The sequence below is a fragment of the Dendropsophus ebraccatus genome, chromosome 3 (assembly GCF_027789765.1).
Source record: "Dendropsophus ebraccatus isolate aDenEbr1 chromosome 3, aDenEbr1.pat, whole genome shotgun sequence".
Lineage (NCBI taxonomy): Eukaryota > Metazoa > Chordata > Amphibia > Anura > Hylidae > Dendropsophus > Dendropsophus ebraccatus.
Window position 1 is genome coordinate 116,040,319 of NC_091456.1, and position 26,102 is coordinate 116,066,420.

The following is a 26,102-nucleotide window of genomic DNA, read 5'->3' on the forward strand; positions in this document are numbered from 1 at the left end:
AAATTAGAAAATCCATGACTCTTCAGAACTATTCTTTCAAAAGCTAAGCCATAAGGTGCAGCAGTTTCATTTCTGGATGTAAGATCTGTCCCTGAGAAAGTAAATCCATCCAATCTGGAAGCACCCACGGGTCTGCTATTGACATTGATCTGAGACATAAAAACCAGGCTCTGCCAGGCCAAAAGGGCGCTATGAGTATAACTTTGGCCTTATCCTGCTTGTTCTTTTTCAGAACCCTTGGGATCAGGACTAAAAGGGGAAATGCATACAGTACATGACCACCTGTGTGCTAGAGCATCTACCCCTAGGGGAAAGAAACTGTCCCGCCTGCCTGCCCTGGTGACGAATAAATCTATGTCTGGTTTCCCCCATCTGCCATCATCTGGAAGCCTGCTGGGTTAAACTTCTGATGTAGCTCGTTGTGGCTGATATAGTCCGTGGTGTTGAGGACCCCCTTAAAATGAACAGCTGAGACACCAAACAGATTCTCTTCTGCGAAAGAAAAAATATGATAAGACAGGCTTGATAGAAGAACTACTGGTAGTGCCCTGTCTACGGATTATAGACACAGCTAAGAAACATCAGATAAGATCTTTAAATCTGAACCCTACACAACCTTCAGCTGTTACGGCAAAATAGATAGCTGCCAACTCTTTAACGTTAGATGATTTATTCTGGTATTCTAGGCTCTAAAATGCCTGAAAGTTACCATGTTCTAAGTGGGCTTCCCACCCCCAGGGGCTGGCATTTGTTGTAATAATCTCAGGAGAAGACACTTTCCAGCTGAGACCTAAAGATTAGGCCTAGATAACCACCAGGAAAAACTATCAAGTGAACCCTGAGATAATGTGATCCTCTTATCTAGCCCTCTCTAGAGGACCCCTCCCAGCTCCCTAATAACTCCAACTGGAGGGGTCTGGAGTGGATCTGGGTCCAAGGGACCGCAGGGATGGCAGCCGTGAATAAACCTAATTGAGACATACCCTTTCCGGTTGTTGTCGCAGGGTTTTGAATAAGGGAGATCACCATGGCGTCTAGCTTTAAAAAATTTTCCTCTGCAAGTAGAGTATTGTTGTACTGTGTTAGCCATAGAAATCAGTAGAATAGCAAAGAAATCAGGCAATACTTTTTGGAGGCTAACTGAGTATATTTGATTGTAAGCTGGCCTTCTGGGGACAGCACAAACAGTTCGCAGGAGCTGGAGCTTTGTTTACATAGGATTGGACCCCTTGTGATCTGGTCACTTTATTGTACTCTTGTGATCAGCTTACTCACTAAGGCTATGTTCACACCTGTGTCCAAGTTTTCGTTGAGAACAGTGCAGGATCCAGCCACACATGAACACCACCTGCACCTGATGAACCCCAATGACAGACAGGGGGACTGTGGGGTTTCATATTTTATTTCTGTAAGTGATAATGGACTGTGACACCAATGTGAACATAGCCTCAGTGTGTGTGTATATATGGGAAGGTCTGTCTTCTAGCAGTACCTGATCATAACGGATTTTAATGCAGTACATATGCTTTAATATGGCGCAGCTTGTGGGATATACCAGCCTGGGACTTTCCAGTATAAAAACAGATGACACATCTGAGGGGGAATATTTTTCTCAGTCAGATCCTAAGGACTACACCCACAGGGGTTGTCACCCAGCTTTCCTAGTCTGCACTACTCTTACAGCTGTAGTGTGTACATGGCTGTATACCTGTAAATACACGTCCTGTCGGGTGTACATACTACAGGACATGTATATACAGGTATACAGCCATTTACATACTATGGGATGTGTACATACAGGTATACAGCTAGGTACACACTACAGGACGTGTTTATACAGGTATACAGCCACTACAGGATATGTACATATAGGTATACAGCTATGTACACAATACAGGACGTGTATTTACAGGTATACAGCTATGTACTACATACTGTATAACTCTATATACATGTCCTGTAGTTGCTTTATAGTTGTATATACACATCCTGTATTGTGTACCTAGCTGTATACCTGTATGTACACGTCCTGTAGTGTGTAAATAGCTTTATACTTACATGTACACGTCCCGTAGTGTTTACATAGCTGTATACCTGTATATACACCTCCTGTAATGGCTGTATACCTGGTTATACATGTCCAGGTCTCTTCTGAGACCCCCCAATTAGGGATGCACGATGCACCGAAATATCGATACTACTATCGATATTTCGGGCAGAAAAACGGTTCGATACCAGGATTTCCTGGTATCAATACTTTGTTAATTTGCATAATAGCGCAGTTTAACATAAAGTATAGAGAAGAGAACACGGCCGGCGGCTATCTGAGTGCCGGCCGTGTTCTCTGTATGCCTCTCCCTGCTCCCACCTGTCACTTCCTCCGCGCTCTCTCTCCCTACGTTCCCGGCGGTGCCAATTTCAAATAGCCGGCACATAGCAATTGCAGCGGCATTAACCCCTCCTGAGCCGCTCCGTATGCAGCAGGGGTCGGCTACTGTGTGTAGCAGACCCCCACTGCCGGTGTCTGTCTGATAATAGGATCCGGCTCAGCCAGACTGTTATCAGGGAGATGATTTATGTGGCATGTGGCATGGAGGAGAGCGGGAGGTGCGGGAGAGGAGGACAGAGAAGGCTGGAGGTGAGGAAGCTGAAGACAGAGAGCGGGGGTCAGGAAGAGGAGGACGGAGAAGGCTGGAGGTGAGGAGGACAGAGAGGGCTGGAGGTGAGGAGGCTGAAGAGGGAGAGCCGGTGGTCCGGGAGTGAGGAGAAGGGAGAGGAGGTGAGGAGGCTGAAGAGGGAGAGCGGGGTCGGGGAGAGGAGGACGGAGGAGAAGGCTGGAGGTGAGGAGGAGATGCGGCCACTCCATCTGGCTGCACTGTGAGGTGAGGGCCACAGGACTGAGGAGGATCGGCCGGGACCCTCAGATAACTCCCGGGCAGAAATCAGTGGGGGATGACCAGGAGGTCGGCCGTGCTCTGACGGGGGAGGGGGGCTGTAACCTGCAGATTACCCTGCCGACCAAATCCTGGTCACCATGCCCTGAAAGAAGAAAAAGTGCAACTACAACCCTCATCATCCCAATAGCTGAAGTGTGTGTGTGTTAAATGACTACAGCCCCCCACCATCCTCCTGGTAGCTGAACTGTGTGTGTTACATGACCACAGCCCCCACCATCCTCCTGGTAGCTGAAGTGTGTGTTACATGACTACAGCCCCCACCATACCTCCTGGTAGCTGAAGTGTGTGTGTGTTACATGACTACAGCCACCACCATGCTCCTGGTAGCTGAAGTGTGTTACATGACTACAGCCCCCACCATCCTCCTGGTAGCTGAAGTGTGTGCTACATGACTACAGCCCCCACCATCCTCCTGGTAGCTGAAGTGTGTGTTACATGACTACAGCCCCCACCATACCTCCTGGTAGCTGAAGTGTGTGTGTGTTACATGACTACAGCCCCCACCATGCTCCTGGTAGCTGAAGTGTGTTACATGACTACAGCCCCCACCATCCTCCTGGTAGCTGAAGTGTGTGCTACATGACTACAGCCCCCACCATCCCCCTGGTAGCTGAAGTGTGTGTGTTACATGACTACAGCCCCCACCATCCTCCTGGTAGCTGAAGTGTGTATTACATGACTACAGCCCCCACCATCCTCCTGGTAGCTGAAGTGTGTGTGTTACATGACTACAGCCCCCACCATCCTCCTGGTAGCTGAAGTGTGTGTGTGTGTGTGTTACATGACTACAGCCCCCACCATCCCCCTGGTAGCTGAAGTGTGTGTGTGTGTGTGTGTTACATGACTACAGCCCCCACCATCCTCCTGGTAGCTGAAGTGTGTGTGTGTGTGTTTTACATGACTACAGCCCCCATCATCCCCCCTGATAGCTGTTGTGTCTGTGTGTTACATGACTACAGCCCCCATCATCCCCAGCTAGCTAGTGTTACATGTCTTCAATTTCTATTCTTGTGGTTTTTTTTATGTAATTTATTCAGTATCGAATTGGTATCGAGCATTGAAAAAAAAAGTTGGTATTGGTATCGAACTCAAAATTCTGGTATCGTGACATCACTACCCCCAATAATAACAAATAATAAAATTGACTATAGAGTAAATAGCCCAGCCTTGTGTTGCTGCTTAGTAAGTTCCTTTCTACAAAAAATGTATTGAAACAAAATCGCCAGTTTGACATGGCCAAATGGCCATGGCTTGCAAAAGGGGTGTGGCTTGCAAACAGTGTGTGTCATAATTATCGTTCAATCATCATTACTGTGGCTACATCTACGATAAACCGTGACATTGATTTAGGCCAATATCGCCCAGCCCTAGTACCTCCTATAACTGTGAATCTGGTACGCTGTCAGAGATATGGATGTGTGTGCAGGTTTTGCACCGGTTTTGTAGGCAGGGTGAGGTGCCATTATCTGCTGGGGCCTTTAGAGCACTGCGGACAAGGATTTGTCGCAGGTTTGGTGGTTGCCGACATTAAAGCAGTGGGGGGAATGGGAATATTTATTTTAGTCTGCTATCCTGGTGTAGCACAGATTGGAGTTCCCTAAAAATCTTTCGTAGGATCTCCATCTGTGGATTGTAGGTGACAACTAGGGGCACTCAGGGTTCATCATGGGTCTCCTTGTATGTAAGGAGAGGGTCCTTTTGATGGCTGCTGCTTGGCTGATCTGTTTGTCCATCATGTTTGGCTTGTAGCCCAATTGGAGGGATTTAGTCTTAAGATTAAGGAGGTGCTGGTCCAGGTCTGTTTTTTTCTGAGCAGATACGATTGTACCGAATAGCCTGAATGTATATTATAAATTGTTTTGTATGTTTAGGATGGAAGCTGTTGCTTCTCAGGTAAGCAGTTCAGTCTGTCGGTTTGCGGTATATTGATGTAAGTATCCAGTGGTCTTTAATGCATATAGTTGTGTCCAAAAAATTTATTTCACTATGGGAATGTCTTAGTTTGAGGTTTATGGTGGGGTGAAAGTTGAAGTCTTTATGAAATTTAAGCAAGGCCTCCTCACCTGCAGTCCAGATAATCGGCAACCACCAAACCTGCGACAAATCATTGTCCGCAGTGCTCTAAAGGCCTCAACAGATAATGGCACCTTACCCTGCCTACACAACAGGTGCAAAACCTGCACACATATCCATATCTCTGACAGTGTTCCAGTCTCACAGTCACAGGAGGTAGACAGAATCAGGGGAACATTTTCTTGCAAATCTTCCAATGTGGTGTATCTGATCATGTGTGTGCGATGTCCAACAAGAGGCCTCTATGTGGGGGAATCAGGGCATTGACTCAATGTATGTCAATGTATGAACTCACACTGATTTAGTATTAACGGCCGTACAGATCTCCCCGTGGCTGCACATTTCTCTGGAGAGGGACACACAGAATACCTGCGGGTTACGGTCTTAATGGGACATTTTAAGACACAAAAGAAAGAAGGGAATGGGAATACAAACTAATGCTCAAATTTAAAACTTTGCAAAATGGTCTTAATATCCATGCCAGCTTCAAGTCAGCCTGTGTGTGACCTGTTCTGGCTATGAAGACGATTAATTGCTATTAGGCCATTAATCTGACAACAAATCAGATAGCAACAAGAGCTTACCATCCTCTTGTCACGCCTCAGGAGTTTTAGTTTTTTGAGCTGTTATAAATAGCAGACCCTGTGTATATTGCATTTTATTTCTAAAGTATTCTAAAATCCTTTGATGAGCTCTGTCTAGTGTGTATATGAATATCCAAAAAGGAAAGACATAGAAATATAAGTACCTCACTATTACTATCAATATCAAAAAACCAAGCACAGTCTCAAAATCAATATTCTAATCCAGAAAAAGTTTTCCACCAAGACCTTATGTGCAATATACTATAAGTAAGGAAAATCAAAACTTGACTTGTGTTTAAATCAATTCTTTATTGGTTAAAAATAAGCAGTAGGAAATGTCAAAAATCCACACATGGAAGACGACACCTCAGGTAGAGCATATTAGGGCGACCTCATGATAAAGTGAGCACGTGCGCTGTAAACCATTAGTAAACAAATCCACCAGTATTCACAATGAAAGGAGTAACCATGTAAACAATGATCCACTGGGCTAACAGCCTAATATACAATCATAAGTAAAGTGACTGGTGCACAATGTAAACAACAAACGCCAAGTGCTCTACATACCCATAGTCAGTACACTGCTAACTCAGGAGACGAAATCAGGATGAAGGAGACAAAATGTACGTCGGGGTTTGGTGGCATCCCAGGAGAGCAGTGTACTGACTATGGGTATGTAAAGCACTTGGCGTTTGTTGTTTACATTGTGCACCAGTCACTTTACTTATGATTGTATATTAGGCTGTTAGCCCAGTGGATCATTGTTTACATGGTTAAGCCTTTCATTGTGAATACTGGTGGATTTGTTTACTAATGGTTTACAGCGCACGTGCTCACTTTATCATGAGGTCGCCCTAATATGCTCTACCTGAGGTGTCGTCTTCAATGTGTGGATTCTTGACATTTCCTACTGCTTATTTTTAACCAATAATGAATTGATTTATACACGTCAAGTTTTGATTTTCCTTACTTATAGTATATTGCACATAAGGTCCTAGTGTGTATATGTCTGATTTTTTTAGTTTTGTATATCATGTCTGACGAAGGGCGCTAGACTCTCGAAAGCTTAGGCCAAGTTCACACTGCGTTTTTGCAATCGGTTTTTTTGCTCTTTTTTTGCAAAAAAAACTGATGAAAAACCGGATGCATTTGTGTGCATCCGCTTAAATCCGTTTTTTCATTGACTGCCATTTAAAAAAAAAAAAAAAAAAAGAGCGGATGATCAGTTTTTTCATCCGTTTTTGCAAAAAACAGATGAAGAAAACCAACTGCAAAAAACACAGCGTGAACCTAGCCATACAATCAAATATACTCAGCCTCCAAAAGGTATCGCCTAACTTCTTCTCTACTCCTCTGCAAGAAAAGACTTCCGAACCACAATATACTTAGTAACTTTTTCTGTCTTGTCGTTATCAGGGAGGATTTCTCTTGGTTCACTATCCATCCCAATTTCTCTATAATGGACATGGTTCTCATTAGCATTATGGAGATTTTTTTTTATTCTCCTACTAGCAAGAAACAGTCTACCCTATTACACGGGACGATCAGAGGGAGTAAGTAGGCGCCGACCTGTCAGGTCAACGCTTGCTTCTAGTTTCCCGCTCACTGCCGGCACCATTACACACACCAATGTGGGGGCGGCCGCACAGCCCAAAGAAAATAGAGGTGGCTGCAGATCTTTGCTTTCGTTGTCCTTAGTCTTTCAACATGTTGAAAGACGTTAAACGATCAGCCGACATTGTGCATGTCAGCTCATCGTTGCCCTTTATTACACAAATCGATTATTGGAAGTAATGGCTCATAATCACTGTGTAATAGGGCCTTAAGTTTTGTCCGGCTTCTGAAATTTAAACAGAGAGGAGTGAAACCCCTGACCTATTTCAATGTCTGGTAATGTCGCTTTGTAGTGACAAAAATTAACTCACAGAAAAGAGGGCAGGAATCTTTAGAGTTAAAGGACCTGTCCCTTTTAAACAAAGACATTCTTATTCCATTACCAGACATTGAAATAGGTCAGGAGTTTTACTCCACCCCGTTTCAAATTCATAAGGCAGGGAGGAAAAATCTAAAACGTATTCCATGTTGGATGCACTGAAAAACCCAGGAACTGCTGCAAATCTTTTCCCATTCCTGGGCAAAGTGGCATAACCTGTCTACCACTCGCTTAACTGAGAGGAAGGCTTCTTAACCTTTAGATTTGTTGAACTCTCTACTGGGTCTATCAGAGACCTTCTTTCGGAACTTTCCCTTGGTTCTGAAAGGAACGATATTGCCTATTCTGAAAGGTGGAAGGAAACCTTTTTATCAGCAGCCTTGTCTAATAGGTCATCTAATACCGGGCCAAAGAGGTAGTTACCCTCACAGGGGATGGAACATAGCTTAGCCTTAGAAGCTGCATCACCCGACCAACTTTTTAACCATATGGCCCTCCTGGCTGAATTGGAAAAGACTGCTGAGCGGGCCGAGGAACCTAAAGGGCATCAGCCGATGCATTGGCAAAAAAAAGGAGCTTCTCTCTGGATTCTTTGGACTCTAAGTCAAAACATCACGGACCTTGCTACACAGGTACTAGTGATATTTGGTTTGAATGATCTTGTAACTGACTCCCACGACTTTCTAAGGAAACCTTCAGTCTTTTTATCCATGGGATTCTTAAGGGCGCCCAAATCCTCCAATGGAAGGGAAACCCTTCTAGAGACTTAAGAGATATTTTAGGTGGTCTATAGTTCCTCTTAACCGCTCGAGGGACAGAGCCTTTCTTGCCTTACTGCTGGAGCTCATGCAGGATACTGCAGACCAACTTCACCTGAGGCTTGAGTTGGCTGACTGTCACCACCAAAGCGCTAATTTCCCCTCTGCAGCCAACTGCTGGAAAGACCGGCAGCGTCTGCTGTCACTTCTGGGCGCCAGCTGGGAATCCCGCGCATTGCGCGTCACACCGGGATTTCAAGCACCCGGCAGCAGAGAATCTACGCCCTGCTAAGGCCCCAGCGGAGTGAGGACTCCAGCCTGGCTGCAGGAGATGGCAAGTTGGGCTTCAGCCGCGTCTCAAACGGGTTTTCCCACTGCACTCCACTGAAGGCAGCACTCAAGGAGAGCCCCAGCGAGTCAAACGTTGATCAGAGACTCCCAGAGAGCCTCTGTACTTAAAGTTATTTTTGATGGGGAAAAGCTCATTAAATAGCTTAGGGTGCCCTTAAACATTCTTCATGTGCCCACTTCACAAGAAATGTGGGTTTACAGTTTGTCTGACAATTCAGTTAAGGTTGGCGTGAACAAAAAGCCACCTGCGATATCTTTGTGGATTGCCAAAATCAATTACCTGATGCACATGGAGGACCTTACCTCCAGCATGCACTCCAGAAACAAGAAATTTCATGCCACCTGGCTCTCATGGATGCGTTTCCAAGAAACAGATGAATATAGGAGTCTTATGAGAACTCCTACCTGAACTTTCTCTGCAGTTTCTCTATGGCATGGTTGGTGCTGGAAGCCCAGTCAGCGCTTCCCCTTTCCCATTTTTACCCCGATTCCTGATCTCTTTACTTATTTTCTGTTGCTCTCTCTCCATCTTTGTTAAGATTTTTTTCTCTTCTCATATACTGATAAGTAAATTTTGAGCAGGGTCAGTGGGCGCCCCCCCCTGCAGCAGAGATGCATGTTTCTTTGTGACTATTATATACACTTCTGACTGCAATTCTGTTAATACATGTTTATGTTTACTGACGGCTGGTGATGGCCTCTGCTGCACACTGTTCAATATTTTGATGGGGAAAAAAAAAAAAAAAAAATTGGCGTGAACTTAAAGGGGTTGTCCGGCGATAAAAAATTATTCACAGAATAACACACATTACCAAGTTATACAACTTTGTAATGTATGTTATGTCTGTGAATGGCCCCCTTCCCCGTGTTTCCCCCCACCCACGCTAGACCCGGAAGTGTGGTGCATTATACTCACCGCATCTCGTGTCGTCCACGGTCTCCGATCGTGAGCAGTGACGTCTTCTTCGTGAGTCCGGCGGATCTTCCCGAGTGCCGGCCGCCCTCTGCAGCGTCATCCGAAGCTCAGCCGCGATTGGCTGAGCATAACTGTGCTCAGCCAATCGCGGCTGATGACGCGGCCACGTCATCAGCTGCTCAGCCGCGATTGGCTGAGCACAGTTATGCTCAGCCAATCGCGGCTGAGCTTCGGATGACGCTGCAGAGGGCGGCCGGCACTCGGGAAGATCCGCTGGCCTCCCGAAGAAGACGTCACTGCTGAGGATCGGAGACCGTGGTCGGCACGTGACAGGTAATGTATAGCGCACCACACTTCCGGGTACACGGGTGGGGGTGGTGGGACACGGGGAAGGGGGCCATTCACAGACATAACATACATTACAAAGTTGTAGAACTTTGTAATGTGTGTTATTCTGTGAATAATTTTTTATCGCCGGACAACCCCTTTAAGAGGTACACCAGAGTAATGGGGTTTATACATTTTGGGGGAGATTTAGCAAACTGGTGTAAAGTGAAACTGGCTCTGTTGCCCCTAGCAACCAATCAGATCCCACGTTTCATTTTTCAAAGAGTCTAGGGAATGAAAGATGGAATCTGATTGGTTGCTAGGGGCAACTGAGCCAGTTTCACTTTACACCATGTTTGATAAATCTCCCCCTTTGTGTTGCGTGGCAGCAGTAAGGAAAAACACAAAGTAATAACTTCATTAAAGAAGAACACCCCCAAATTGTTATATTGGTTCCCCATCTGCAGGCTGCACGTATACTCACCTGTGATGATCACTTTCCTGTAGTGACTCCATTGGCATTCGGATCCCGCTGGCACCTACGTCACATCTTTGACCCCCCTTGATTCTACTTTTGCTTTTGAAGACCTGAAATCTGTGTGCTCTCAGAGATGCATAGAAAACTCTGACTTCTGGCCTCTGGAATAACGCTGTACTGCAAATTAGTATTACTCTTGAAAACCTATTTGGAAGCTCAGTGAGCTTTTAAAAACTTTGGTGAAATCTTACTGTTTACTAGTTGTGACACTGGCAGATTATACAATTCGCTACAATAAAAAAAAAAAAAAAAAAGTATCTTTAAAAAGGAGGAACTGAGATTCTGTTGCTTTTTTTATGTAGGTATTCCTTAACTCACAGTAGATTACAGCAAAACTAGAGGCAATACCTATAATTCCACTGTCAATATTTAGTAATTAATGTATATAAATGCTGCATTAATGGCTCAAAGTCAAACATTCAACAACAAAACACATTTTGCTTCAACTCACCCCCTCACTATGGGACAGAGATTCACCAGGCTCCTCCTCTTCCCACTCCTCATCACTGTCTACTTCATAATCCAGAAGTTTCTGCAAAAGTAATTTCTTACATTTACAAAAAACAAAACAAAACACACCCATGTGTTAGATCAATATTTTAGACCACAGTGAACCACAGTCCACCCCATTTTTTGACTGCAGATTTCATATTCAGTGTTAACCATTTTGACAGTATGATTGCTAAACAGAAAATCTTTGTATAAAAGGGTATGTTTACACTAGTAATATAGGCAGAATTCTGCGCCGCTGCTCTTCGCTCAAAGAATTGACATTCCGGCTATATTACTCAGTATGAACATACCCTAATGCTATGGACACTTATTTACTGGCTTTGTACTTATTGGACATATGGATCACAATATTATTGCCTACTTTTGCATCCACACCAGTGTCCGTTCTGTTTTCTCTCTATACTTATATATACACAGTTGAGTTGTTTTATTTTCAGTTTCAATTTCCCTGGCTTTTCCCTCCTAAAACGACGACATCCTCTTCTGTCTCAGGAGGTTTAGCTGGATCTGGTCTCTAAACTGCTCGCTACACAAGTCTTTATTTGGACATTTAGGGAACAATGTGGTGTGTTTACAGTATCCTGTTTGGTGCTGAATGATGCCAGAAAAGCAGGCAGACATGGAAAGAACACAGCAGCTGCAACATTCAGCAGCAGTTTTGAGACTGGGAACTCACAGGTGTGCTGTGATAAACAGCCAAGGGAAAGCAATGCATTCTAGGATTGCTCAACCAGGAAGCAGGGATTTTTTTTTTTTACATATGGCAGAGGACTACAGACCCTAAAAACAAATGGATTTTTGGTGGTTTCTGGACTGGGGCAGGCAGATAAGCAATGCTATGTGGTTTAGCTGCTATTTTTTTTTTTTTTTTTACACCAGACTCCAGAACACTACTTTAATAAACTCCCTATATTTCAAATTTATATGGGCCCCTACAACATCCTACTACCCCCCAGAACAGTAATCGGGTAAATTTGATGCCGATGCAGATCTAATTTTCCAAGGGAACAGGGGTATGCAGCATCGATTAGCTCCTATCATCAAGGCCAGTTTTTCTGGGAAAAGTAAGCAGCAACCTGTGAGCCAAGTTCCGCTTTCCCTCATTCCCTGCTCACTGCCTGTGCTATTACACGCACAGACAGCAAGAAGGTTGCTTCGGGAGAGGCTGCCAAGAGCTTCACACCATGATCTTTTAACATGTTGAAAGACCACAATCAGCCGACATCATGCTGCTTGTGGCCTTGTGCAATTACACTGAACAGTCTGAACATTCAGTAATCAGCCAAGTAAGGCCAATAATTGTTTCGCATAATAGGTAAAAGTAATCAGAACAAAATTATGCTTACAGTGTCTTGAGCCCATGGCTTCCGTGGATTGATTATCGCACTCAATCTATTCCATGTGCCCCAGTATGCTGGACGATAATTTTCACAGAACTGCAACAATTTCATTTTACCAAGTTTTGTATGTTTCAGCAAATTCTGCTTCTCAACAATTATATTTTCATGTAAGTCTTCATCTGTATTGTCTAGAATTTGCACTTCTTCAGTTTCACTGCCAAACAAAAAGAAATGTAAGCATTACCACTTTATACTTTTAGCAAGTACAAAAACTAATCTAAGGGACAGTTCAGATCACCTTAAAGCAAATCTGTAGGCACAGATGACACCCCCCCACACCCCTCCCCCAAAATACTGGTACTGGGTGCATTGCCAGTGGAGATGCACGTACGGTCCCAGGGTACGGTTCTCTCCAGATGCAAATACATGAATACATGAATTTGTTTTTTTAAACATACTCCTGTGGTGCGGTGTCAGAGGCAGGGCCTAGAAAATTCTCAATGCACCAAAGACCTAATGAATAATATTTTTTCTACCGAATCATGCAGCACATCACAACAAAGGCACAATTTAAAACTTTACAAGCATTAAAAGCTTTAATGATTTAGCGGTTTCAGTAGTTTCATATAGTCAAGGCTGAACTATAATGAGTTGTAGGATTTTTGCAGTTCTTTCTTGGATTTGCTCACATGTGGCTATAAAAGTTTGCCACAGTGTTGCACTACTAATAAAATAAAAAATAAAAAAACACAACCCACACACTGCAGGATTCTTTCGGTGTGTCCAGAAATAAATTATTCCTGACACCCCCAATAAACTGTCCTCTCTATCATCTGGGCCGCCTGGAATTCTACAGTGTTGCTGCAGGTCCCTTGGTATATTGTAAAGCTGCTTGTGATGAGCCGACTTCTGAACAGGAATCATCATCATGAGGCTAACAAACCAAAGCAGAATCTGCAGACAGCAGTATAAAATAAAAAAAAAGTGGATACAGTTTCCTATGATGCCATCAGGTTGGGTCAGTGCTATTACAAAAGGTGATATACCCTGCCACTGCCATGTGTATGCTATGAACTGTACAAGGCATTGTTACTTAACACCATTCAGGGTCTAATTTCATATTCATAAAAAAGTGCAGGGGATTTCGGCTAAATTCATCTGTGAATAACTCACCTAGATAAATCTGGCATTTGAGAAATTTTAGTCCGTCCCATCCTTCGTGGTTTCCTGGCCTTTATTTCAGACAAGAACAATGCTTCGCAGTTTTGCTCTTCCAGAAGCTTATCTAAGTGCTCAGAACTTTCCAGTTCAAATTCAACTCGACACAGCGGAGCAATAGCCATGTTCTTTTTTATCTCAAATGGTTCAAACTTTCCACATGATTGGGCAAATGTCTAAAATAAGAAAATAAAATAACTACAAGGAAAGGAAATAGCCGATCCGCAGAGCACAGGAAGCACTCGGAAACTCAACAGTCAGCATCAAAACTACAGTGTGAGTGCGTATTTTTGCCATAAGTTTATTATAGAAACAGATTGTTCAACGCTGAAAATTTTAAATACCCATTCCCTACCAACAATTTGTATAAACTAAACAAGAGATTTAAAACATTCTTATTCTATGTATTATATTATAATATCTCAACTAACATTTTGACCTAAAGTCAAGTGTAACTGTTTTTGCAAATACATTCATTTAACAAATGTCTTCTCCTCATATGGCTGCTCTTTCCCCTCCCATTGCCCCCTCTCCATCCACATACTTACAGTCAAACCTTGTATTACAAATAACTTACATCCTGCTGCGAGTTTGTCAGCAGCCCGTCCGGTTAACCCCACAACACGTCCCGCTCGGCCGATCAGTGTGATGCCTCGCCACAGCGCACTGATTGGCTGAGCGAAACGTGAAGACACTGGGAGCCCCGAAGCAAGCCGGAGCGGGAACCAAGTGATGTATAGGCTTTGGCGGCCGCGGGTTAATCTATAGAGATTACTGGGCAGGGATCAGCAGCGAACATATCCTTAAGAAATTTTGCTCTTTCTCAAAGTGTAACTTACAGACCTCTCCATTCTTTTCAGGTGGGATGCATTTCTAAATGGGCAGTATATCAAATACCCATTTTCCCTTGTGTGTGTGTGTGAGTATAATATATATATATATATATATATATATATATATATATATATATATATATTAGTGCCTACAAGTAGTATTCAACCCCCTGCAGATTTGGCAGGTTTACACATTCGGAGTTAACTTGCCATTGTGACATTTGGCCTGTAGATCAGCCTGCAGCAAAAAAGAATGTTATTTCTTTGTTTATTGTTTTTTAAAATTGTGAAAAGTTTATTCAGAGGGTCAATTATTATTCAACCCCTCAAACCACCAGAATTCTGTTTGCTTCCCCTAAAGTATTAAGTAGTTCAAGCACAAAGAACAATGAGCTTCACATGTTTGGAATAATTATCTGTTTTTCCCACCTTTTCTGACTATTTAAGACCCTCCCCAAACTTGTGAACAGCACTCATACTTGGTCAACATGGGAAAGACAAAGGAGCATTCCAAGGCCATCAGAGACAAGATCGTGGAGGGTCACAAAGCTGGCAAGGGGTACAAAACCCTTTCCAAGGAGTTGGGCCTACCTGTCTCCACTGTTGGGAGCATCATCCGGAAGTGGAAGGCTTATGGAACTACTGTTAGCCTTCCACGGCCTGGACAGCCTTTGAAAGTTTCCTCCCGTGCCGAGGCCAGGCTTGTCCGAAGAGTCAAGGCTGACTCCACCGCAATGGTCTCCGTTCCAGACGAGCCTGTAAGGTGCCTTTACTTTCAAAGCGTCATGTCAAGGCTCGTCTACAGTTTGCTCATGATCACTTGGAGGACTCTGAGACAGACTGGTTCAAGGTTCTCTGGTCTGATGAGACCAAGATCGCGATCTTTGGTGCCAACCACACCCGTGACGTTTGGCGGCTGGATGGCACTGCATACGACCACAAGAATACCATTCCTACAGTCAAGCATGGTGTGGCAGCATCATGCTGTGGGGCTGCTTCTCAGCCAAGGGGCCTGGACATCTGGTCCGCATCCATGGGAAGTTGGATAGCACAGCCTACCTGGAGATTTTGGCCAAGAACCTCCGCTACTCCATCAAGGATCTTAAGATGGGTTGTCATTTCATCTTCCAACAAGACAACGACCCGAAGCACACAGCCAAGAAAGCCATGGCCTGGTTCAAGAGGGAAAAAATCAAGGTGTTGCAGTGGCCTAGTCAGTCTCCTGACCTTAACCCAATTGAAAACTTGTGGAAGGAGCTCAAGATTAAAGTCCACATGAGACACCCAAAGAACCTAGATAACTTGAAGATCTGCATGGAGGAGTGGGCCAAGATAACTCCAGAGACCTGTGCCAGCCTGATCAGGTCTTATAAAAGACGATTATTAGCTGTCATTGCAAACAAGGGTTTTTCTACAAAATATTAAACCTAGGGGTTGAATAATAACTGACCCACACTTTTATGTTTAAAATTTATTATAATTTAACTGAGCAATGTAAATTTTTGGTTTGTAATATTTATGCATCTGTTAATAAATCCTGCTCTTGTTTGAAGTTTGAGGGCTCTAACTTATTTGCAACTTATCAAACCTGCTAAATCTGCAGGGGGTTGAATACTACTTGTAGGCACTGTATGTGTGTGTGTGTGTGTGTGTGTGTGTGTGTATCTCTCTCTCTCATATATATATATATATATATATATATATATATATATCTATATATATATATATATATATCAAACTCTTTATTTTCATTTAGATTTTGAAAATTATAACGATAGTGACAATTAAACGTAGTACTGATACGTTTATTAATCTTACCTTTGGAGTTCGAGATGTTTTGGGTTTCTGTAAAAACCTGGTAATCTCCGCTTTCTCTGCTTTCATGCGCTAGAAACAGGATTAGATTATGGTTTAGTTTACTTAAATTTAATATTGCACAGAAGAAAAGCCCTCCAAGGATCCTTAACCCCTTAAGGTCAATGCCAATTTTCGTTTTTGCACTTTTGCTTTTTTCCACTTTATGTTTAAAAGGCCATAGCACTTGCATTTTCTCACCTAGAGACCCATATGAGCCCTTATTTTTTGCGACACCAATTAAAATTTGCAATAAGACTTAAAGGGGTATTCCCCCCCAAATTATTTTTGCATTAATATGCTGTCCACCCATAGCTTTTCATCTTTCCAATATACAGTTATTATGGATTCTGCACAGTTTTGCTGTTATCCAGCTGCATTCACCCCCACGGATTGCAGAGAATCATCAGACCTCAGTCCAACCCGACACGCTCCCTGCTCCTGGCCCCCACCCTCCGTGTCGGCATCACGTGTCCTCAGTCCCAGCACAGTGAAGTGACTGAGAACACTGATGGGGTGGGCTGCTGTTACAGAGGGAGACAGTGATCAGCGCAGCTGTGACTGCATCCCTCTCTAACAGCAGCCACACCGCCCCCCCCCCATACTGCCAACTCAGCTCTGCTGCGCACTCACCGCCAACTCAGCTCTGCTGCGCACTCACCGCCAACTCAGCTCTGCTGCGCACTCACCGCCAACTCAGCTCTGCTGCGCACTCACCGCCAACTCAGCTCTGCTGCGCACTCACCGCCAACTCAGCTCTGCTGCGCACTCACCGCCAACTCAGCTCTGCTGCGCACTCACCGCCAAACTCAGCTCTGCTGCGCACTCACCGCCAACTCAGCTCTGCTGCGCACTCACCGCCAACTCAGCTCTGCTGCGCACTCACCGCCAACTCAGCTCTGCTGCGCATCTCACCGCCAACTCAGCTCTGCTGCGCACTCACCGCCAACTCAGCTCTGCTGCGCACTCACCGCCAACTCAGCTCTGCTGCGCACTCACCGCCAACTCAGCTCTGCTGCGCACTCACCGCCAACTCAGCTCTGCTGCGCACTCACCGCCAACTCAGCTCTGCTGCGCACTCACCGCCAACTCAGCTCTGCTGCGCACTCACCGCCAACTCAGCTCTGCTGCGCACTCACCGCCAACTCAGCTCTGCTGCGCACTCACCGCCAACTCAGCTCTGCTGCGCACTCACCGCCAACTCAGCTCTGCTGCGCACTCACCGCCAACTCAGCTCTGCTGCGCACTCACCGCCCAACTCAGCTCTGCTGCGCACTCACCTGCCAACTCAGCTCTGCTGCGCCACTCACCGCCAACTCAGCTCGTCTGCGCACTCACCGCCAACTCAGCTCTGCTGCGCACTCACCGCCAACTCAGCTCTGCTGCGCACTCACCGCCAACTCAGCTCTGCTGCGCACATCACCGCCAACTCAGCTCTGCTGCGCACTCACCGCCAACTCAGCTCTGCTGCGCACTCACCGCCAACTCAGCTCTGCTGCGCACTCACCGCCAACTCAGCTCTGCTGCGCACCTCACCGCCAACCTCAGCTCTGCTGCGCACTCACCGCCAACTCAGCTCTGCTGCGCACTCACCGCCAACTCAGCTCTGCTGCGCACTCACCGCCAACTCAGCTCTGCTGCGCACTCCACCGCAACTCAGCTCTGCTGCGCACTCACCGCCAATCTCAGCCTTGCTGCGCACTCACCGCCACTCAGCTCTGCTGCGCACTCACCGCCAACTCAGCTCTGCTGCGCACTCACCGCCAACTCAGCTCTGCTGCGCACTCACCGCCAACTCAGCTCTGCTGCGCACTCACCGCCAACTCAGCTCTGCTGCGCACTCACCGCCAACTCAGCTCTGCTGCGCACTCACCGCCAACTCAGCTCTGCTGCGCACCTCACCGCCAACTCAGCTCTGCTGCGCACTCACCGCCAACTCAGCTCTGCTGCGCACTCACCGCCAACTCAGCTCTGCTGCGCACTCACCGCCAACTCAGCTCTGCTGCGCACTCACCGCCAACTCAGCTCTGCTGCGCACTCACCGCCAACTCAGCTCTGCTGCGCACTCACCGCCAACTCAGCTCTGCTGCGCACTCACCGCCAACTCAGCTCTGCTGCGCACTCACCGCCAACTCAGCTCTGCTGCGCACTCACCGCCAACTCAGCTCTGCTGCGCACTCACCGCCAACTCAGCTCTGCTGCGCACTCACCGCCAACTCAGCTCTGCTGCGCACTCACCGCCAACTCAGCTCTGCTGCGCACTCACCGCCAACTCAGCTCTGCTGCGCACTCACCGCCAACTCAGCTCTGCTGCGCACTCACCGCCAACTCAGCTCTGCTGCGCACTCACCGCCAACTCAGCTCTGCTGCGCACTCACCGCCAACTCAGCTCTGCTGCGCACTCACCGCCAACTCAGCTCTGCTGCGCACTCACCGCCAACTCAGCTCTGCTGCGCACTCACCGCCAACTCAGCTCTGCTGCGCACTCACCGCCAACTCAGCTCTGCTGCGCACTCACCGCCAACTCAGCCTCTGCTGCGCACTCACCGCCCAACTCAGCTCTGCCTGCGCACTCACCGCCAAATCAGCTCTGCTGCGCACTCACCGCCAACTCAGCTCTGCTGCGCACTCACCGCCAACTCAGCTCTGCTGCGCACTCACCGCCAACTCAGCTCTGCTGCGCACTCACCGCCAACTCAGCTCTGCTGCGCACTCACCGCCAACTCAGCTCTGCTGCGCACTCACCGCCAACTCAGCTCTGCTGCGCACTCACCGCCAACTCAGCTCTGCTGCGCACTCACCGCCAACTCAGCTCTGCTGCGCACTCACCGCCAACTCAGCTCTGCTGCGCACTCACCGCCAACTCAGCTCTGCTGCGCAGATTTGTTGACATTTATTACTGCACTGCTCAGACCTCTTTCAGCTTCAGTGTGATTCTTCTAAATAGTTTTAGCAATCAGTAGTGGTTTTCAGCACCACTGATCAAAAAACATTTGACATGCAGTTGACATGGCCACATTAACCCCTTAAGGATCGGGCTAATTTTCATCGGGCTAATTTTTCCAAGGCCATAGCGCTTGCATTTTTTTCACCTACAGACCCACATGAGCCCTTATTTTTTGCACCACTAATTGTACTTTGCAATGGCAGTCTTAAATTTTTGTTACGCATGTTCAAGTTGTTACGATTCCAACAATATGTAACTTGATGGCTTTTAAAAAAAATTAAAACCTTTTTTAAAAAAAATTAATGTTCCTTAAAATCACTATTACCATGCTTATATCCTTTGGTCTATGTGGCTGTATGAGGTGGCATTTTTTTACGCTTCGATCTGTACTTTCTATCGGTACCTTGATTGCGCATATGCAACTTTTTGATCGCTTTTTAATTTCAATTTTTCTGGATTTGATGCGACCAAAAATGCAAAATTTTGCACCTTGGAATTTTTTTGGCGCTTACGCTATTTACTGTAAGAAATCAGGAATGAAATAAATTAATAGTTTGGGCAATTAAAAGAGAAGTCCATCAAAAAATCTTAAGTATTGTATTGCCCCCCAAAAGTTATACAAATCCCCAATATACACTTATTACGGGAAATGCACATAAAGTACTTTTTTCCCTGCACTTACTACTGCATCAAGGCTTCACTTCCTGGATAACATGGTGATGTCACTTCCTGGATAAAATGGTGATGTCACAACCCAACTCCCAGAACTGTGCGGGCTGTGGCTGCTGGAGAGGATGATGGTAGAGGGATGCTCAGTGTCCCTCCAGTGCCCTGTGTCTCTCAGTGTCCCCCTGCCATCATAGTCTCCAGCAGCCACAGCCCGCACAGCTCTGGGAGTCAGGGCGTGACATCACCATTTTATCCAGGAAGTGAAGCCTTGATGCAGTAGTAAGTTCAGGGAAAAAAGCACATTATGTGCATTTCTCATAATAACTGTATATTGATAATTTGTATAACTTTTATGGGGCAATACAATAATTTAATAAAAATTTTCGCCGGACTTCTCCTTTAACCCCTTAAGGACCGAGGCAAATTTTATGAATTTGACCTGTGTCACTTTATTCATTTATAACTTCGGGATGCTTTTACCTATCTGGCTGATTCTGAGATTGTTTTCTCGTGACATATTGTACCTCATGTTTCTGGTAAAATGGAGTCGATACTTATAACAAATCTTTATGAAAAAATCCAAAATAACGTGAAAAATTGTATTTTTCCAACTTTGAAACTTTTCTGCTTATACAGAAAATGGTTATGCCACATAAATTATATATTAAATAGCATTAGCAACATGTCTACTTTATGTTGGTGACATTTATTAAACTATATGAGGGAAACTATTTGAGGGGCTTATAAGGGACTACATCCAGGAATATGTAGTGGCTAATAGTATTATAAGTGATAACCAGCATGGTTTTACTAAGGACAGAAGCTGTCAAACCAACCTAATATGTTTCTATGAAGAGGTAAGTAGAAGCCTGGATGGCGGCGTGGCTGTGGATATAGTGTACCTGGATTTTGCTAAAGCGTTTGACACAGTTCCTCATGGACGTCTGATGGGTAAGTTAAAGTCTATCGGTTTGGAAAATTTAATGTGTAACCGGATTGAAAACTGGCTTAATAATCGTACCCAGAGAGTGGTGGTCAATGATTCCTACTCCGAATGGTCCCCGGTAATAAGTGGTGTACCCCAAGGGTCAGTACTGGGCCCTCTTCTGTTTAACTTGTTTATTAATGATATTGAGAATGGAATTAACAGCAATGTTTCTATCTTTGCAGATGACACCAAGCTTTGTAGTACAGTACAGTCTATGGAGGATGTGCAGATGTTACAGGATGACTTAGACACACTGAGTGTTTGGGCGTCCACTTGGCAAATGAGGTTCAATGTGGATAAATGTAAAGTTATGCACCTGGGTACTAATAACCCGCATGCATCATATGTCCTAGGGGGAGTTACTCTGGGAGAGTCACTGATAGAGAAGGATCTGGGTGTACTTGTAGATAATAGACTACAGAACAGCACACAATGTCAGTCAGCTGCTTCTAAGGCCAGCAGGATATTGTCATGCATTAAAACAGGCATGGACTCTCGGGACAGGGATATAATATTACCGCTTTATAAAGCTTTGGTGCGGCCTCATCTGGAGTATGCCGTCCAGTTTTGGAACCAGATTCATAAAAAGGATGTTCTAGAGCTGGAGAGGGTACAAAGACGGGCAACTAACCTAATAAGGGGAATGGAGCATCTTAGTTATGAGGAGAGATTAAAAGAATTACATTTGTTTAGTCTGAAGAAGAGACGTTTAAGGGGAGATATGATTAACTTATTTAAATATATAAATGGCCCCTACAAGAGATATGGGGAAAAGATGTTCCAGGTAAAACCCCCTCAAAAGGACAAGAGGGCACTGCCTCCGCCTGGAGAAAAAAAGGTTCAATCTCCGGAGACGACAAGCCTTCTTTACCATGAGAACTGTGAATCTGTGGAACAGTCTACCACAGGATCTGGTCACAGCAAAAACAGTAGAGGGCTTCAAACAGGGCTAGACAAGTTCTTAGAGCAAAATAATATAAATGCATATGTATAGAACCTATCACCCCTCCCCCTTCCCTGTATCCATCCCCTCCTTGGTTGAACTTGATGGACATGTGTCTTTTTTCAACCGTATTAACTATGTAACTATATTTCATTTTTTATAGACAATAGAAAGCTTAAAACATTAGCAGCAAATTTCCAAATTTTCAGTACAATTTCTAAATCTAATATTTTTAGGGACCTGTTCAGGTTCAAAGTGTATTTGAGGGGACTGTATGTTAGAAAGCCCCACAAAGCACCCCATTTCAGAAACTGCACCCCCAAACTCTGCAAAAGCACATCCAGAAAGTTTTTCAACCCTTTAGTGGAGTCACAGAAATAAAAGCTAAGTATGTAAGAAATTTGAAAATTTTAATTTTCTGTGCAGAGATTTTCTTGTAATCCACTATCTTTCATAATTGTAAACCTATTACCGTCCACTATGCTCACTACACCACTTGTTACATTCCCTGAGGGGTGTAGTTTCCATAACGGGGTCACTTGTGGGGGGTTTCAACTGTCTTTGCAACCTTTTACATGCAACAAGGCCCTCAAAATCCATTCAAGCCTCCAAAAGCCAAATGGCGCTCCTTCCCTTTGGAGGCTTACCCTGCACCCACATGGCGCTTTATGTCCACATGTGGGGTATTTCTGAACTCAGGGGAAATTGCTCTACACATTGTGTTTTTTTGTATCTTTTAACCCCTTGTGAAGATGAAAAAATCAATCATTTACTGTAAAAATGAAAAAGAAATTTCCATTTCCACAAGGGGTTAAAAAAGAAAAGTGAACGCAAAACGTGTTGGGTAATTTCCCCTGAGTAGGAAAATACCCCACATGTGGACATAATGTGCCATAAGGGCACAGGGCAAGCGACCAAAGGGACAGAGATTTAGAGTCTGGAATAAAGGATGGAGGCCATGTCGCAATTACACAGCCCCTGTGCTGCCAAGACCGTAGAAATCCCCCACAAGTGACCCCATTCTGGAAATTACACCCCATAAGGAATGTAACAAGGGGTGCAGTGAGCATATGGACCCCACTGGCGACAGGCACTTATGTAGAACATGTGCCGTAAAAATGTAAAATACAATTTTTTTCATTTTCACAGCACAAATGTGGCTGTCACCAGGGGGCCATATACCCGCTGCCCCCCCTTGTTAGATTCCTTATGGGGTCTAGTTTCCAGAATGGGGTCACTTGTGGGGGGTTTCTACTGCCCTGGCCGCACAGAGGCACTTCTTCTGGGGTCTCCTGTTTTCCAGTGTGGGGGGTGTCACCTGGAAAATGTTGCCCTGGTGCGATACGGGGTCCTTCATATCCAGAAGCGCTGGGTCCGCTCCATGGCTGCTAAATATTAGGGCTCTGTTACTGCTTCTGATACTTCGGATCGTGCCGCAAGCTACAGTAGCTCAGGCAGCGAGGGACCGGAAGAGGGGGTGCTGGTATAAAAGTTATCCCTGTACAGGTGAGGTGTCCCCAGCAGGTATTTACCACTTTTTGGGCACTTATATCGCCGTGATCGGCCGGACGGTCCCGGACGGCCGATCACGGCGATCGGGAGGTGCACCTTGGCCACCATTACTTTTAACAGTAATGGCGGTCGGTGCCGTCCTCGGACAGCACCGATCGCCATTTTTTTCCGGGTCATCGATGACCCGGAAAGCTTCAGGTCGCCGCTATTGGCTGATCTGAATTGATCAGCCAATAGCGGCGATCGTCAGCACGGGGGGAGTTAACCACCCCCTGTGCCGACAAGCTAGGATGGCCTGCTATACATAATAGCAGGCCATCTTCCCCGATCGCTGCGTGTGTACACGCAGCGATCGGGGAAACTGCGGGCGTAAATGTACGTCCGTTTGCGTTAAGGCACGGGTTTTGGGGGCGTACACTTACGCCCGCGGTCGTTAAGGGGTTAAGCACGCAACGATACCAAACATGTTTGTTTATTTTATTTATAAAATGGGGAATGGGGATTCAAACTTAATAGAGGAATTTTTTATTTTTTTTTAAACAAAAAAAAAAACAACTTTTTTTGGCACACTTACTAGAAGTCCGCCTGGGACTTTGACAGCTGCATTTAAAAGGCTAATTAGCGGGCGCGGCAATTGGGCCATGCCCGCTAATTGCCGCGGTCCCAGGCCGCAGATAGCACCCGGTATCGCCGCGGTTCAGAGCGAACCAACCACCCGCCATGTCCACATATTTCCAAAGTAGTGAAATGTGCAGCTTTCCATCCCAAAAAAACATGGAAAGAAAGGAGAAATATGGGACTTCACACCCATCATTCCTACTTCTAAACTTTTTCTAAAATTTTGCAAAACCTATTTCCGCATTTATGCTGGTAGAGAGGTAAAGTTATAAAGAGTCAGACGGCGGTGGCTGTCCTGCAGTATGTCTTTTCCAGCCACCAATACTTCTCTATTTGGCCAACCCTAACAAGCAACAAGTTAGAGAGAGAACATGTGTTAGGGCTGGGTGACATGGCCAGAAAATAAAATCTCGATAAAAAAAAAAAAATTTGGGACGATTCTTGATTTAAATATAGATTTTTTTTCTTTTGCTAAATAAACAGAACATTTTTTTCCTTGTAGTGTCATACAAACATAGAAGATTGTCGGCAGAAAAAGACCACTGGGTCCATCTAGTCTGCCTTAGTATTAGTATTTAGTATTAGTATTTAGTATTTTCTTTCTTATTATCTTAGGATGGATGTATGTTTATCCCAGGCGTGTTTAACCCCTTGCCTCTGCAGCCTGTTTTGGCCTTCAAGCCCAGGGCCTATTTTTCAAATCTGACTTGTCTCTATGTAGTGAAAACTCTGCGGTGCTTTTAATTATTGCAGTTATTCTGATATTGTTTTTTCGTGACACATTCCTCTTTATGTTTGTGATATACTTTGGTTTATTGTTTGTTTGTTTTTTAAACAAAAAAATAGTCTAACACACATTAGCTCATAAAATTTTTAAATTTACGTTTCCTTATATTCAAAATTCTCTTGTTCTAAGAAAAATCATGTCACAAATTAATTACTGCAACATCTACAACATGTCTATTTTATGGTGACTTTTTTTTGGTCATTTGGTACTTTTTAGGATGTTAGAGGGGTTCAAATTTTGCAGCAATATTTAAAATTTTCAGGAAAATTTCAAATTCTGATTTTATTACTAATGACCAGTTCAGTTCTGAAGTGGATTTGTGGGGCCTGTATGTTAGTTACCCGCATAAATGCCTCCACTGTAAAAACTGCACCCCTCAAAGTATTCAAAGTAACATTTCATAAGTTTATTAACCCTTTAGGTGTTTCGCAGAAATTTAAGCAAGTTAATTTTAAATTTTTTTGTTTTATTCCATTTCTCCTCTAACACAGGAAATACTAACTGAGAAATGGAACTCACTCTTCACTTCGCTTATTCCAATGTTTCTAGAAATCCCCCATAGGTGGCCGCAGTGCGCTACCTGACTCAACCACACGCCGCAGACATGGCAGAGAACTGGGGAACTTTGGGGGATTTTTTTATTGCAGGTTTTATTCTTAGCTATTATACCATGTTACAGAGGCCTTGCGGTGGCAAAATTTTTTTGTAAGGCAAGTTGGCGTTTCCATCTGTACCATTCTGGGGGACATGTGACACCCTGATATTTTTTTTTTACTTTTTTATGAATAAAACACAATTTAGCAGCTATCTTTCATTATTATTTTGGACGTCGTATACTATATGTTACATATGACATTTAATATAGCTTTTATAGTTTATGGCGTTTATGCTATGAAAAAATCTTGCATATTGTAGGAGCAGTAATATTTTTATTTTCTCACCAATGGAGTTATGTGAGGCCTTTTTTTTGCTACATAAGCTGCCGATTTTAGGGGTACACCTTTTGGGCACATGTGACGTTAAGATTTTTTTTTTTCTATATATTTTTTTGGGAGTGGGATTAACAAAAAAATGTCATTTTGGTTAGTGTTTTTTTTTTTTTTTTTTTTTTTTTTTTTACTACATCAATCAGGCGGGATAATTAATGTAACAGGTTAATAGACCGGGTCATTATGGACGCAGGGATACCAAATATATGTATCTCATTTTTAGGGGATCATTAATAAAGGGGGGATGGGGAATATGGGGAATATGTATATATATTTATTGTGTGTGTGTATGTATGTATGTATGTATGTATGTATGTATGTATGTATGTATGTATGTATGTATTTATTTGTGTGATGTTTTTAACTGTTACTTTTGCAGGTACATATATAATACATTACAGCACATGATTTGTGCTGTAATGTATTATACAGTGTATGAGCTGTAGGCATTACA

At 44.5% G+C, this 26,102-nt stretch overlaps 1 protein-coding gene across 1 annotated transcript in view; it reads right to left on the reverse strand.

The window, feature by feature from the left end:
- Positions 1–26,102, reverse strand: part of CHAF1A (chromatin assembly factor 1 subunit A) — a 157,977-nt gene that overhangs the window by 43,277 nt on the left and 88,598 nt on the right. The window contains 4 exon segments of the mRNA XM_069964527.1: positions 10,889–10,969; positions 12,297–12,504; positions 13,464–13,684; positions 16,160–16,228. Of these exon segments, the coding sequence (XP_069820628.1) occupies positions 10,889–10,969; positions 12,297–12,504; positions 13,464–13,684; positions 16,160–16,228 (579 nt within the window).